Raw genomic sequence first — 16,979 nt, 5'->3', positions numbered from 1 at the left:
GGTGATCACTGATCACAAAATCTTCCTTTACCTTCCAGAGGCAAAAGTACTCAACCCATGCCAAGCTCGCTGGGCTCTATTTTTTATTTTAACAGATTTAACTTTCATCTCACTTTCTGGCCAGCTGAGAAAAATACTAGGGCTAACACCCTTTCTCATTCCTTTGACCCCATGGACTCCGCAGCTGAACTAAAGTTAATACTAGATCCAATAAAGATCTTCGCTGCTACCACCTTCTCTATCCCACATGGCAAAACTGTGGGTTCCACATGTCTTTGGGAACATGTTCTTCGATGGGGCCATGACTCCAAATTGAGAGATCAGGGCATTCAAAAAACTCTAAATCTGGTCTCGGCAGTACTGGTGGCCTCAAATTGCCCAAGATATCTGGGCATACGTAGAATCCTGCCCCAACTGTGCCTGCAACAAATTATCTCATTGTCCCTGGGGCCTTCTTCAGCCACTCTCAGGTCCAGACAAACCCTGGACTCATGTGTCCACTAACTTCATCACAGACCTCCCCCCCATCAGGGGGAAACACTTATCTGGGTGGTGATAGATCATTTTTCTTAAGATGCCACATTTCATCCCCTTGCCTTCCTTACCTTCAGCCATGGATCTGGCACATCTCTTTTTTAAAGAGGTCTTCCATTTACACAGTTTAACTGAACATTTACTAAGCAACTGAGCCTTAGTTCAGCTCAAGATTTTGGAGAAATCTCTGTGCTCAGCTCTATGTTACTCTTGATTTCTCTTAGGCCTATCATCCTGAAACTAATGGACTTACCAAGAGGACAAATCAAACTCTGAAGGCCTTTCTCAGATGTCTGCGTTTCTGTGCAACAGAATGACTGGGCCTCACTGCTACTTTGGGCTGAATTCTCTTACAATAATTACACCAGGGAATCTTCTGGGTCCTAACAATCTTTCATCGTCCATGGAAGATATCGTAAGCTACCTCTCCCAGCACCGTTAATTACTACAACTCCAGCGGCCGAACAAGCCGTGAGCAACATCTCAGATCTTTGGAAAAGAACTCACCAACGTCTTTGCAAAGCTACAGATACTTTTAAGAGAAGCACTGACAAAAAGATGTACCCAGATCTTTCACTCTCAAAAGAAATGTTAGTGTGATTAAGCACCAGAAACCTCTCCTTAAAGCTTCCACTTCCCAAATTTGAACGCTGATTTATTGGTCCTTACTCCATTCTGTGGCAAACTGGTCCAGGCATGCACCAACTGAAGCTGCCTGCCACCCTGCTTATACATAACACCTTCCAGGTCTCACTTCTGAAGCCAGTTCTTCTTACCTGGAGGAAAAGGCAAACACTGGCACCTGGGGCAGTCCTCCTGGATCCAGATATGGAATTTGAAGTTGAGAATATCTTAGATGCCAAGAAAATACTGGAAGAGGTAAACTACTTTATCTCCTGGAAGGGGTATGGGCCAGAAGAGAAAATATGGGAGGCCACAAAAAATGTCCAAGCTTCTGAGCTAACCAGGCGCTTCTGCAGGTTGTTCCCCCAAAAGCTCAGGACAACAGTTTGGGGGACAGCGCTTAAGAGGTGGGTTCTGTAATGTCAGGATGACAGTGGGGCCATTCCATGACCGGTCACACCTTTCTGAACCATTGTGGCAGGATGCTGCCATCTTGCTCTCCTGCTCCCCCGTAGGTGCACACACGCACTCTCCTCCCTCCTTTATCGGTGCCATGGTGGAAATCAGGTTGTGGCACTGGAAGATGCCATGACTTGAGGACCATTTAAACCTCTTTGCCACAGATCTCGGATGCCTTTGCAATGGGTCTCCCTGCCTCCTGCAATGCGTGTTGTTCAATGTCCCGTGTTCCTGTCTCTCTGCATACCTGTTCTTTTCAGTCTCCTATCCTCCGTGCCTTCCTCTTGGTTGCTGTGTTCCTATCGGGTTCCTGGCTTTCCCTTTACCCCTGCTCATCTTGTGCCTGTGCCATGTTGTCTTGGTCCCTTTCTGACTCTTCTTCTCAGCCTGCTTTGACCCTGGATTGGACTTCGACCACTCTTGCTTTCAGCCTGCCTCTACCCTAGACCAGACCTTAACCTCTATTTCGCTGCTAAGTCCTGCTGACCACCAGAACCTGCAAGCTCAACCCAAAGGGGAGGCAGTTGGTCAGGCAGAAGACCAAGTTTGGTGATGGGTCAGCCACTGCCTGTTATAAGTTGACCCAGCCTGACAACAGTCCAAGGTCTCACTCCTGCTAGAGTGACAGACGTTATAAGTCTTTGAGATAAAACTAAGAAGAGAAAGAGGAAATGAAAGAGAGAAAGACTAGGCTATATTATGGGAGACAGAAAATTAAATAAGCATAACAGGAAATCTGTATCGAGATTTGTGAAGATGAACCTATCTATTGTAGAAGGAGTTTTTATTATTACTTTTATTTGGAAAAATAGGGGCAGGATTATGTGCAAATAGATTTTTGGGCTAATTTTATGTCCACAATTTAGGGACATAATAGGACCAAAAGGATTTCAGATTTGGTCTAAGCTATAGTTGTTTACTGTAGTTTAGGAAAGGGTTCCTTATTTACATGCCAACTTGTCGGAAATCTCATATTGTTAACCTTAAGTCTGTAATTCTGTGCACTCAAAAATGCAAAACTAAAACTAACGTTAGTTATTTGTAAAGGCTTGAAGCAAAACCAAATATGGCAGTTGTAGCCCATCTCTATTGCTAACAGCAATAAACTGCAGGGTAACCTTAATAGACTGGATCCTGCCTCTCCATACACACCCATCTCTCCTCCCCTGTCACTTATTTTTAGATAGGAGACATGGCTCAAAGTTTCATTTAATTAGCACACACAGAAATGTTTTTTCACCTGTCACTCTTTGATTGACTAGGCCTCCTATGTCAACAGATTACCTGAACCTCCCAGAAACCCAGTAACATTTAAAGCCAGTTGGAGCAAATGACAGCACATGAACACCAGCAAAGCCACCAAAAGTAGAATTCATTTGTGTCTATTTACTTTCTGTTCTTTCCTATTTTTATAATATATAATGGTCTCCTCTATGGGGAGAAATGAAACTTGCGAGGGCCATCTATAAAGCACATACTAGAATGATATTTATGAAAATGAAATCAAATGGGTTTATATGTCTTGCCCATTTTGACAAACTTAAGTTCTTACTCAGCAGTAAGAATGATATTTATGAGGAAGCCCTAGTTTAATCTCTAACCTCTCTCTCCCTGTACTCCTCTTGAAAAGCATCAAGTGCGGACCCTGGTGCCCAAGGCTCCTGAAACTCCTGCTGCAAAACATTTTGCTGCAAAGTGTAAAGGGAAACTTGGATAGGATAAGCAAACATATTAGCTGCTTGGATAACATGTTTTACAGACGGAATATAAAGTTTTAATACATGAAACATTTCAAAAGACCCCTTTAAAAAAATTAAATTAGGTCATCATTTTCCAACAAATATTCACAAAATTAAAAATATAAAAGTGTGCATCTTAAACAGATGCATTCCTTATAGTCAAACTAGAACATGTAAAAGAAAAAAAAAAAAGGAACAGCTTATGCAATGACACCCACTTGTGTAAGTGTTGCCAGCAGAAACCCTGAGCCTAATCATTTTACTAAACACTGCAGAGCACAATGTTTGATTTAAAGATCAGAATATATAAACTGCCCTGAGACTTTACAGCAATAAATGTTATTGCAGCCTTAAACAAACCTAGCCCAGTGAAGAATGAATATATACAAGTGTGTGTGGGTGTAGGGGGGGGGAAGGGTCATCTTGAATGTTAGTAACATTATTAGTCTCTTTCTTTTATCTCCATGATCAGTAATAGGTCCATATATTTTGAATGGTAATGCTTATTCTTGGGGTAGGAGGGGATCAGACAAAGGAGAAGGGGAGGGACAGAAATGAGTCACTCCTCCTATTAACATTGGACATAGGTTGCATTAATCGCAAAAGAAAATAAAACAATGCAAGGTAAACTGAAACAATGGGAAATTAAAAAAGGGAAGAAGTGAGATCACTGACTTTAAGGTGAAGGAGAAATAGCAGAAAAGATAAACCATGAGCACCGAGCTTATTTGGAGCTGCAAATTACTTCTATTAGTCTTGTGGGCTGATTCTGTAAAGTTTGCTTGGCCATGCACACTGTTTAACATGGGTTTGGCCCTGCGTTTGATGTGTGTCTATCACCGCCTATACTGTAAGGGGTTTAGCGCCTCGAAAATGCGCGGCAAACCCCCTGAAAATAGCGCTCATCGCATGCAAATGCACGTGGATGAGGCTTTTAGTCATCCAGGATTCTGAACGTAAAGTGTGCGGCCAATCTGCACATTTTACGCTCATAAATTAACGCTTTGGGCAGGCATTAATTTAGGAGCAGCCCGAAAAAGTGCACAGAAAAAGCAGAAAATAATACTGCTTTTCTGTACACCGACTTAATATCCTAGAATTATTAAGTCAGAGAAACCAAAAAAAAAATTAAAAAAAAAAAAATGCAAAAATAAATAAATAAACAAAATAAGAAAAATGTGCCGGCTGGTCCAGTTACAAGAACGGACGCTTAATTTTACCAGCATCCGTTTCCTAACCGATCGCTGTCAGCGGGTTCAGAAAACTGACGCTCGTAAAGCTGAGCATCAGTTTCCTGAACCCTCTGACAGAGCCACCTCTCCTGGGCCAAGGAAGCGCTAGGGGCGCGTAATCATACCTAGCACCTCCTTTTAGCGTGAGCCCTCATTTAAATATAGGATCATGCGCCCAGGAGAGGTGGCTGGGCGCGAGTTGGGAGAGCGGGCGCTCAACACGGAACACCTGTTCTCCCGCCATCTTTTCTGAATCGGCTTATCCCTTTATTCTGAATGGCATAAAGAATTGGGGTCTCTGTTTCTCATGCTGCCATGTGTTTCCCGGAAAGAAAATGCCCGTTACTGAAGAATATCCTGCTCTTTATGATGGCTACCTTAAAACAAAGACTGGATTCCTGGCGTCAAAAGGACTGCAAAGAGTTTATAAGCTTTCATTAGAGAGAGGTCCAACAAAGGGTTCAGTTAGCAACTCCACTGAGACTTCTCAAACTTGGACAGCAAGTGCTATGCTGCAGCGAGTTATCTTCAGTGCCTGTTCAGTTCTAGCCAGAGGTACAGAATATCATTGCCTGATCAATCTAGTCAATTACTTTTGAAGAAAGCCACCACTGTATATTTCAGATTGCTTCAATGTATAGGCATTGCAGTATTTAATGACTGAAGAATTGGTTAAAGAATTTACTGGTTAAAGAATTGGTTAAAAAGCAAGACTGAGAAGAGAGTTCTTTGAATCCTGCAGAAATCAAGCAAGGCAGCTCCCATAAGACTGGCCAAGAAAAAAAAAATCCTCTAAAATTAAAATTGAAAATAACAATTTACTAGAAACAGCAGGATATAATCTCGGGAAGGTGAAAAGACCTTTTTAATAACACTTTTGGGTACATCTCTAGAAGACACTGTTGAAATAGAAGAAAAACGGCCAATAATTAAATAAGAGCAGATATGGAATAAGTTAAACAGTGGGTCTGATTTATTAAGCTTTTTTCCTTTACACACAGTGGGAGAAAAGCCTTAGTAAATCAGGGCCTATGCTTGCTGATTTTCTATTGGTATATAAATTATTATTGACTCTTAATAGCAAACAGCTACACAACATACAGCCTGAAAGCACCAATTCTTTCTATGGAGCTGGCAGCTCTTGCTAAGTAACACATAAAAGATTTTACTGAAGAAGAGTAAATTCAGACGTCACCTTGCTAGAGAACATCCTATGCACCTTTTGAATTAGCCATCTTGCAGAAACGTTTTAGTGATATAATTTAAAAAAAAAGAAGCCACAGAATGACTCAGGCATAAAATATTGAAATTGCTTGGAAACAAAATGGTTCATTCATCATAGAAAGCCCTCTTTGATATCAGAAGCTTCACTATAAGAGCAAGGAAAGATGGCATTTTGCCATCACTTTCTCTTTTTCTTGTACTCAGTTTAATGCTGTTTGTATACTGCAAAGTAATCTGGCTTCAGTCATCATGGAATGCATTTTAGCCTGTCTTGACAAGGACTGAAAATGAATGACATTGTAAAGCAAGTCAAGCAAGTCAAATAAGGACTCAGATGATAGTTAAATGCACACACATACACATTTCTTTAAGTTGATTGGCTTTATGACACCACAAGTAGGAAGATTTGGTTTTTTCTGGATAAATGTGAATATTTTGATCTTTACTACCTTCTGACATTATAATAAAGACAGTTTAAGTTTTCTATGTCAGCTAATTCCTCATATAAAGACACCTATGCCACCGTATAAACATGGATCTGCAAGCAGAACATTCTGACATCCGAATTTTGAGAGGAAAAGTTTAGTAATATAGAAAAGATCTCATTTTCAGCTGCATGCCTTCTAATTGAAATGTATTCTTCTAAATATTTATTAATCCTGGCATTGCCTCCTATGTGAACTCTATCAGTGAGCTAGGAGCTAATACTAGGACAAATAAAGCTTTTTTTGTCTAAAGGTCATTTTATCCTGCAGCTACTGACCTCATTTTAGTAGCAATAGGCTTTCAGCACCTTCCACCCAGAGGAATATCATGCACTTAAATAAGTGAAATAAGTACTCTAGGGGCTAAGAGAATAAATTGCACTTACTCTGGAGATGGTCAAGGGCATGTTAAAGTCCTTTCCACCTTGCAGTCGGAAGCCCCATGGTCCAGGTCCAGAAAGAGTCACAGTGTAAGACATTTTGTTTTTTGGTAACTCTCACACCAGCCAGCAAAGGCCTCTAAAAAAATAAATAAATAAAAATCAACGGAGAAAAATAAGATGGGAGGAAAACAAATGTTTACAAAAATAAAAGAAAGAAGTAGAAGCAATTAAGGTTGAAAAGGCACAAAGAACACACAATGAGAATTGTTGCCTTGCCTGCTGTGTCGGGGTTGAAGTGGCACCTAAGAATAGATTGAGGCTATAATGCAGATACTGATATCCCAGCTGAGCTGGGCCCATAAAAGGTTTGTAACCAAACACCTACTATGTGAGGACTTCATGACTCAGAGATCCAATATAGCCTCTTGGGAGACCAGAGGATTTTTCCAGCCTTTTTACATCTCCTCTCTTCATGCTCACAGCTACTGAAGAAAATGTTTTTCAGGGGAGGGGGGGAATGAAGGGGTGAAAAAAAATATATTGATCTAAAACAAATCATTTCCCCTGTATTATGCATCCCTTCTGGTGCTGAAATAGCATCTATATGCCGCCAGAGCCCAGTGCGGATTGCATTTTAACATTGCTTGTGCACGGCAGTGTTCCATGCCTTATTGGTACACTGAGACGGAGACCCTACTGAAGACAAATGTTTTTATTAATGGCATTTTTCCTGTGCTCTAATTAGCTGGAACATAATGACAGCTTCTTTAGCAATGGTTAAGTAATTGTGTTAGAAGTGTTTGGTTCTGCTGTGCAGAAGTCTATGCTATTGGGATTTATTGCTGCTCCGGATGACAGGTGTCATTTTCACAACTGCAAAAGATATTACACCCCCCCCCCCCCCAATCCCCCAGGGCTGCAGGTTTCGATTTTATAAGGGTTACTCTCCTACTGGGCCAAGAATGATTTGTTTCAGAGGTTTAGAGCTCTCTGGGAAGGAAAATCGACCAGCTGAATTATCTTGTATGTACGATGGTGTCCTTTAAATAAAAAAATATTTATGATCTCAGTGTCTGATATTTGGGAAAGTCGGCCCATAAAAGTTGTTGAACTGCCTTTTAACTTTTTAGGACTGATTGATCAGTTTCTTCTCCTCTGTGAATGCACTTTCTGAGACAGTTAAATACAGATCTATATACACATAGGCATGTGACACATGTATTTACTATTTATTAATTCCTTCATGAACATGTATGGAAGGGGAACTACTTTGCAACTGTTTACAAAAAATGTGTTCTGGCTAACAATACATTTTGACAAATATCCCTACATTTTACCAATTTCTCTAATATATTAGGCATATTAGAGCGCTATCTAAATACCGATATAATAATTAGCATTTGGGAAAGAATGCTGAATTACTATTATATCACTCAAAGTACTGGTGAACAATAATAAACCATAGTAACACATTAAGGGGGTCATTTACCAGACGGATCGCATGCGATACCAAGATGGGGGCGGAGTCGGCCCCGGAAGAGGAGGAGTCGGGGCATCACCGGGGCCGACTCCGCAAAGACGCCGCGGACGACGAAAAGGTAAGGGCCTTTTCGCGTCCTATTTCGTGCCCAATAGCTACACCTTCTATGGTGGCGCTATTGGGTGCGAAACTGGCAGCGATCGCACCGCGGCGGTGCGATCCCTGCCGGCTAGCGCAGGACCGCCCCCCATTACCTAAAGTATCGCAGGCCTGTGATACTTTAGAAAATGAAACCCTAAGTGACAGAAGATAAAGACCAAAATGGGCCATCCAGTCTGATCAGTTGAGATTTGCCCTCCTTTGGTAGATGTGCATATAAAATTCCCAAATTCAACCCAACACCAATTCCTTTCTCCCTGGAGTCTTCCACCTGACCTCTCATCCCTTCTCTTGTACCTGTTCCAAGAAAGGCCAAAACCCAGCAGTGTTGGTCTTGCTTTTCTTTTGAGCAGTCCTGATGTAATCAAACTGCTGATTTGCAGGTTACCCCAGTGTGCTTCATTTCCATTCTCTTGCCACTATGAACCATGTATGTACAGTGTATCACATGCTTTTTAGAAATGGTATCAAAATTCTATCTCCACCATATCCTCCAGAAGGGCATCCGCCACACTTTCTCTGAAAAAATATAACCAGAACTGAACACAGTACTCTAGGTGAGGCCTCACCATTGACCTCTTTTTTGCTGGTCATGCTTCTCTCCAGCATCCTCATAGCTCTGGTTACTGCCTTATCACACTATTTTGCTATCTTCAGATCAGACATTGTCACCCCAAGCTCTCCTGGTCAGAGCACTTCATCTCTCAATGTGCACTGCTCCTTTAGATTTCTACATGCCTCTGTACTTTTTTGTCATGAACTTTAATTGCCAAACACTTATCCAATCCTCAAGCTTTTTAGATCACGTTTTATATTGATAGAGGTCTATAAAATCATGAAAGGGCTTCAAATGGAAATTGTGAATCAGTTATTTAATCTTTCAGATAACGGAAGGACTAAGAGGCACTCCATGAAGTTAGAAAGTAGCACATTTAAAACAAATCTGAGAAAATTCTTTTTTACCTCACACATAATTAAGCTCTGGAATTCATTACCAGAAGATGTGGTTAAGGCAGTTAGTGTAGCTGGGTTTAAAAAAGGTTTGGATAAGTTCAAGTTCTTGGAGAAATCCAAAAATTCTTATTAAGTTGATTTAGACAATAGTGACTACTTATTACCGGCATTAGTAGCATGGGATCTATTTAATGTTTGGGTACTTGCCAGGTTCTTGTAACCTGGATTGGCCACTGTTAGAAAAAGAATACTGGGCTTGATGGACTCTCGGTCTGACCCAGTATAGCAACTTATGCTCTTATGTTTACTCTCTCAGACATATCCTCTCTTATGCAGATCTTTGAGACAACTGCAAAAGGCAAACGTTTCCTTCTAACCCCTCCACAATGTTGCTTAGAAAGATATTGAACAGAACTAGTACCAGGACCAATTCCAGAGGCACTCCGCTATACACTGTTCTTGCCTCAAAGTGAATTCCATTTGTCACTAGTCTCTGTGGTCTGTCACTCAAGCAGTTTCAAATCTAATCCACCACTTGGGACCCACCTCCAGGCTGCTCATTTTTATTTATGAGCCTCCTCTGGGGGACAGTATCAAAAGCTTTGCTGAAATCCTCTTAAACCACATCCAGTGCATGCCCTTCATCTAATTCTCTAGTCACCCAAAAGAAAAAAAAAATCAGATTTGTTTGACATAAACTCCCTCTGATAAAACCATGCGACCTTGGATCCTGCAACCTGCTGACTTGTAGGTTCTTCATTATCCTTTCTTTCAGCAGAGTCTCCATTAATTTTCCCACCACTGAGGTCAAACAAACTTGCCTGTATTTTCCAGGCTCCATATTTGCACAATCCTAAGATATTACATACTGCATGTAGAAAATAACTGATCACAGTACAAACTTCAGCTGATTTGAGTTCTTATATTCTTTATATTTCAGGAAGTCCAAAGTGTTAAGATATTACAATATCATTTAATCAATTTTTCTTCAAATTAGTACTACTTTATCAGATGAGAAGCATGATACTTATTATGTATTCTAAATGTATCCTATGGGCAAAGTTCTCTCATATAAATAAAACAAGTTGTACATAATTAAACAAAGATACATACCCAGCATTTTAAATATGTATTTTAAATAATTGTGAAATAACAAGACAGAACAGTGATGAAACAGTTAACCCCATGCCTTCGGTTTAACATGGAAATATGGAATATAAACATCATATAAAGACCATAATGCCCATCAAGTCTGCCCATTTCCCTTAATGCATTACAGCAATCTCTTTAATAAATGCTAACACAATTATGAATGCATTTTAGACATGTTAACATGTGTTAATGCTTCCACTAACCTACTTTAACATGTTCATTCAAATTAAGATTACTACTACTATTTATCATTTTAAAGCACTACTAGACATATACAGTGCTGTATAGTTAAATACAAGAGACAGCCCTACAATCTTGTCACAACAAACAAATCCCTGGAAAGTGTATTTATTGTAGAGAAGTGGTTAGGATTTAGAAGCAGCCTAAAAATCTTGAGGTTCTTAAACTGGATATGAACATGGCTAGAGGGGGAGCATGATGTACCAACTCAGGAAGAGTATTCCAGACATAAGACACAACAAGGTAAAAAGCACAGAGTTGGTGGATAAGAACAACTTGTCCATCAATGGAGTTCCCGAGAAAGGGTGTAGGGACTGAAAAGAAGAGATAGGTGATGAGGAGCTGAGAAGTGAATGCATTTGTAAGCAAGTAAGAGAAGCTTGAACTGTTTGTGGAAGCAGACTGGGAGCCAATGTTGTGACTTGAGAAGAGGGGTTACATTGCCATAGGGACATTGAAAGAAAATAAGTCATGCAGCTGAATTTTTAATAGATTGCAGGGAGAAAGATGGTTCAGTGGGAGGCCTGTGAAGAGTAAGTTGCCAATATTGGCCAAACTTTAAGGATGGCATATGAAGTCTGAGATTACATGTGCTAAGCCAGACCAACTCTCCAGGCTGAAACTGTGGTGAGCACTTCATTTTGTCTGCCTACTTTTTAGATTGGGCAGCAGCTTATTCCAGGAGACGATGCACAGTCTGCCAGAAGTTGTGCAGCTCTTGCCCCTTAATATTGGCTGCCGGGCAGTTTACTGGGACTGCTAAGGGCATAGGTATTCATGGATATTTTCCAAAAACCAGACAAAAGGGGGAGGCCCCTGTGACTTGATTGATGTGGTTATGGCATACCTCAGCTCAGGTGTCTTGATGTTGATTAGCATATAGGTGTAGGAAGGTGTTGAGGGGCTGATTGGTATACTCCACCAGGTCATTCATCTGAGGGTAGTAGGTGGAGGAAAGGTCCAGGGTAATTCCAAACCTTTTACATAGGCCTCTCCAATAATGAAGGTGTGACTCGAACTCCCTGCTCCAAGAAGATGTGGCAAGGAACACATGTTGTACAAACAAATGAGCCACTTCCGAGACTGAAGGGAGTCCTGGTGGTGGGACAAAATGGGCCATCTTGGATAATCTGTCCATGATTATTCAAATCATGGTGTTGCCTCCGGATGGGGGAAAGTCGGTAACAAAGTCAGTGGCCAGATGTGTTCATGGTTCTTCGGGGACTGGTAGGGACTGCAATAAGCCCCAGGGTCTGGTTCAGGAACTCGTTTGCTGCCCAATTGGGACAAGATTCTACATACCGCTTGGCATCCTGTTTCCGACTTGGCCATCAGTTATAGTGAGAGGAGTTCCACAGTGCGCTGGACTCCTGGATGTTTGGCCAAAGGGGAATCATAGGCCCACCTGAGAATTCTATCCCACAGGTGTTGGGGAATCGCTGTCTACCCCACAGGTATGGCAGTGGCAGCAGTGATAGAGATCTTAGCCAGGTCAATAATGTGACAAGTTGGGTCTGGAGAGCTTTCAGTATTGAAGGATATAGACAAGGCATCACCCAATGGTTCTTGTCAGCAGGGAGAAATGAAGATCAAAATCGAATCAACTAAAAAAACAGGGACCATCTGGCCTGGTGTGGGTTGAGCATGTGTTAAACATTCTAGGTTCTTATGGTCGGAAAAGATAGTCACCGTGTGTCTGGCTTCCTCCAGGAGATGGCACCACTTTTCAAGGTAAAAAAAAATGTGCACTACCTCTGATCTACATATAGATTATACAATCAACTCAGAGAGACTAGGCGCAATATCATTTATTTATTTTATTTAAAAACTTTTCTATACCGTTGCTAAGTTAAATACCGTCGCAACGGTTTACATGTAGTCACATGTATCATGTCCAAATTTTATTATTCACATACTTTTTAATTATGTTTGACAAACATGTTAAATAGTTCCCACTATGTGACCACACCCCCATCAATATCTAAAACCACCATCAGACATGCATTACCCTACACTCATACCACTCATACCTCTTAAAATCAAACCACATATCTCTTCTCTATACAACATCAGAGAAAAATTCCCCACATAACATATAATTCCATCTGTAATTACATAGTTGTTCCCCTCATGTACCATCCGACGAGACTCTCGTTTCGCCCATACAAAATGGGCTTCTTCAGGGAATTGCAATTCTTTCCAAGCAAATATATTACAAACTTAGATCATCTATGAATAAACATTCAAATGCAGATGTCTTCTCATGGGTAGAAACATTTCTTCATTTGAATCACAGCTCAGCGATAATTCTTCATTGATGCGTATATATACACTGTGTGTGGTCTAAGCCATAGTGCAGGATTCTATAAACGACAATAAATACAGTAACATTCGTCACATATTATATTATCCCATGCTACCTATAATGAACCATTTATTCCTTGTGAACCACCACCATTAATCCAAGCGATACCAGCCTGCTCTCTTTTTAATCCATCTCAAACTCATATCCAGCCTATTGTCTTGTCACTCCGTATCAACCTCAGACCCACACCGACTTAAAAAAACAATAGGCTATGTACAGCCTTAAGATGCCTTGAATTCATTTGAACTGGGACCACGCTGAAGACTCATAAACCTTCTGCACTTCCATATCTATAACGAATAAACAGTTCAAAAATAGCCTTTAGATATCTAACCACCAGTTTACTGATCTGAGACACTGTCACAGAATTACATATTATGTACACTCAATACTCTAAACCAACAATCAAACTTACATATAACTACTAAGATAATGCTCTCCCCCTAATCATCACATCACCCAACTTTAAAAGTACATTATCTTTCCTTCTTAATACCATATCAAAATGGCACAAATATAATATTGAATCAAATACTTACACAGATCTCGCACGATCCGCCTAGCAACCCACATGAAACCTCCGTGATCTTCTAATATTCTGACATCGCGCCGCGTCCCTTTAAACTAACGTAAGCCAATCGCAGCTGAAGTTTACCACATTAATCTACACGTCATACATCCGGGAACTTTACCATCCAAATCAACTTTATTAACTTAGGCATATAGATGCTTCATCCAATTATAATCCCCACGTTGTATATCTGAATACCTTCACGTCCAAATCAACTTTATTGGCTTAAGCATACAAATGCTTCATCCACTTATACCAACAATCGGCTGTCTATATCAAGGTTGATGGATGCCAAATCAGGCTGAACGTACAGGATACCACAGTCATATGATTTGCTAAATACACTTGCAATGTTCACACTCCAAATTCATAAAGAACAACCCTAAAATACTACAATGTCCTATAGCCATTCAGCTAACCAAGAGAATTCGCGTTCAATAATGCACCCTAGATACATTATTACTACACCTTATATATTGACACACTTGATCCACCAGGAGCAATGCCTTAAAACTGATCTCTATAGCCAATAATTTCACCAATACACTTATGACAATCTAAATGCAAATATTGACCTTATATGCTCACCATTGGTGATAAACACTCGCCAATTAAATATGATCCCAACTCTCTTATGATCCATAAAATGCCTCCCATTACACCATCTCATTGAGCCCTCGGGGGTGAACTGTATCCAATTGGTATATATATTTTTGCTCAATTCTTCTTAGTAAACCAGTTATGTCACCTTGCTGGCGTACTTGGCATTGCTGGATAACAAAAAACTGTAGTTGTTCAATGCTATGCTTCGCTTCGGTCCAATGAGCAACCAAGGGTGCTCCTATCTTACGGGTCCTTAATCTACTTTTGTGCTCGATAATCCGTTGTTTAATCTGCCTCTTTGTATATCGAATGTATAAAAGCCCACATGGACAGATGACAGCATAAATCAACATGCTAGAACAGCATGTGAACCTGCCCCTGATAACAAAAGGGTACTTCCTATCTGGGACATTAAAGGATTTGTTCTCCAGTACATTATCACATACAGAGCACTTTCCACATTTAAATTGCCCCCATGATTCCTGCTCCTCTGATTTATTCTGTTTAGATAACATTGATCTAAGGTTCATATCCCTCTTCATTGCAAATATAGGTGGCTCATTAAAACCAGGTAATGAATTTAAGATCTGCCAATGCTTTAATATACTTTGTTTGAGGTGTGATTTTGACGAAAATGGTAATGTACAAATAGGTCTCGTAACATGGTTGCGAGGACTCGATTGAAGCAAATTATTTCTATTAGCGTATAATGCTCTCTTCTACGCTCGCTTTATATGTTTTGATGGATACCCTCTCTCTTTAAATTTGGACATTAATGTATTTGCACATTTCTTGTAATCATCTACTGTAGAGCAAATACGTCTATACCGTAAGAATTGACTAATCGGTATGCTTTCTTTTAATTTTTGTGGATGGAAACTTTGAAAATGCAGAGTGGTATTTTTATCAGTAGGTTTGTGTATACTGTCTTGGAGATTTTACCATTGTGTAGTCTTACATTCATATCTAGGTATGGTATTTGACTCAAACTAGATTGCATGGTGAATTTCAAATTAAAGTCACACGCATTCAAATATAGTTCAAAATCCTTCAACTCCTGTCCATTGCCTACCCAAATAAAGAAGAGGTCATCAATGTATCTCTTGTAGAAGCAGATCTGGTGAAAATATCTGGATGTGTATAGATATTTCTCTTCATACAAACTAACATAAAGGCAGGCGACTGAGGGAGCTAAGGGTGAACCCATAGGGATCCCCTTAATTTGATTAAACAATTTACTCTGAATTTGAAAATAAAACTTAGAAATTACAGTCTCAGCCAATTGATTAATGACAGCCTTTTTAGGCGTCCACATGCCCAGTTTAATTAAAGATGAATCAATGATTGACAAGGCTTCCTGTTGGGGGATGTTTGTATACAGCGATATGATATCTGCTGTAACAAGTCTACTATTATAGCTTATCTCATCTAATTGTTCTAGCATAGTGATGAAAGCAGTGGTGTCTCTCACATAAGATTTAATTTCCACAACCAAAGGTTGTAATATATTATCAATAAACTTGGCTGAATTTTCGAACACTGACCCCCCCCCCAGAAACAATTGGTCTTCCTGGCGGTTTGACTAGCGATTTGTGTATTTTTGGAGCAAAATATATATACGGCGTAGTGAAAGTTTCAATCCGTAAAAACCTTTCTTCTTTATTCGTAATGCTCCCTGATTTTTTAGCATTATTCACAATATCACTCATACATGTCACAATATGTCCTGGATCATATTCTATGAATTCTTAGAATTCAGTATTGTTCAACTGTGACCAGGCTTCTGCGTCATAGTCTTGGGTGTCCATAATGACTAGGGCACCCCCTTTATCAGCACGTTTAATAACAATTCTAGGATCCTCACATAATAGTTGAATGGATCTCATTTCCTCGCTAGATACATTAAAATTAATCCATTCATGCTGACCCTCAATAGAGGCCATCTCACGTGTGACCACTGCCTCAAACACCAGGATTAGTGGATTGGGGGGTTCCCTTGGAGACCAAACCGAAGGTTTATACAACTTATCCCTAGTATAACCTTCTTGCTGCGGCCCAAAAAAATCCCTGAGTCTTAACCTTCTAAAAAATTTCTGTAATTCTATGCGTGTTGAGAAGCTATCATGTTTCTTCACCGGCACAAATGACAAACCCTTATTTAACAAATCGAGGGTAGACTGTCCAAACTGTTTAGATGACAAGTTAACTACATTATCCGCTTGACCTGGCTTTGATGCAGGCAACAGGTATGATGTGTTAGCGTCGAAAATTATAGGGTTCCCTATAGCCATAAGATTTTCTTGTTTTAAAATTATGGTCACCCCTGCTTCCTCTACCTCTCATTACAAATCCTTCTTTGGTGGATCGATTATCCTCATGCTGTTGTATATCTGGCATGTTAAAATGGACCTGTCTACCATTATCTCTATGATGGACATTCTTATCCTCGTCAGAGGATTCATCTGACGAAATGAAGAAATGTTTCTACCCATGAGAAGACATCTGCATTTAAATGTTTATTCATAGTGATCTAAGTTTGTAATATATTTGCTTGGTAAGAATTGCAATTCCCTGAAGGAGCCCATTTTGTATGGGTGAAATGAGTCTCGTCGGATGGTACATGAGGGGAACAACTATATAATTACAGATGGAATTATATGTTATGTGGGGAATTTTTCTCTGATGTTGTATAGAGGAGAAGAGAAATATGGTTTGATTTTAAGAGGTATGAGTGTAGGGTAATGCATGTCTGATGGTGGTTTTAGATATTGATGG

At 40.1% G+C, this 16,979-nt stretch overlaps 1 protein-coding gene across 19 annotated transcripts in view; it reads right to left on the bottom strand.

Annotated features, from left to right (window-relative positions):
- LDB3 (LIM domain binding 3) overlaps window positions 1-16,979 on the bottom strand; it is a 452,171-nt gene that overhangs the window by 405,236 nt on the left and 29,956 nt on the right. For 17 of the 19 annotated variants that reach the window (XM_029609315.1, XM_029609318.1, XM_029609322.1 and 14 more), the window contains exon 2: window positions 6,684-6,816. In XM_029609315.1, the coding sequence (XP_029465175.1) occupies window positions 6,684-6,776 (93 nt within the window). In that variant the 5' untranslated portion in view covers window positions 6,777-6,816. Of the gene's footprint in view, window positions 1-6,683; window positions 6,817-6,936; window positions 7,099-16,979 lie in introns of those variants that run through there. The other 2 variants (XM_029609316.1, XM_029609317.1) reach the window with 2 other exon arrangements.

Source organism: Rhinatrema bivittatum, chromosome 7 (genome assembly GCF_901001135.1).
Source record: "Rhinatrema bivittatum chromosome 7, aRhiBiv1.1, whole genome shotgun sequence".
Taxonomy (NCBI): Eukaryota; Metazoa; Chordata; class Amphibia; order Gymnophiona; family Rhinatrematidae; genus Rhinatrema; species Rhinatrema bivittatum.
Note: the sequence above shows the minus strand (reverse complement) of the source record. Positions and strands in the feature narration are given on the sequence as shown.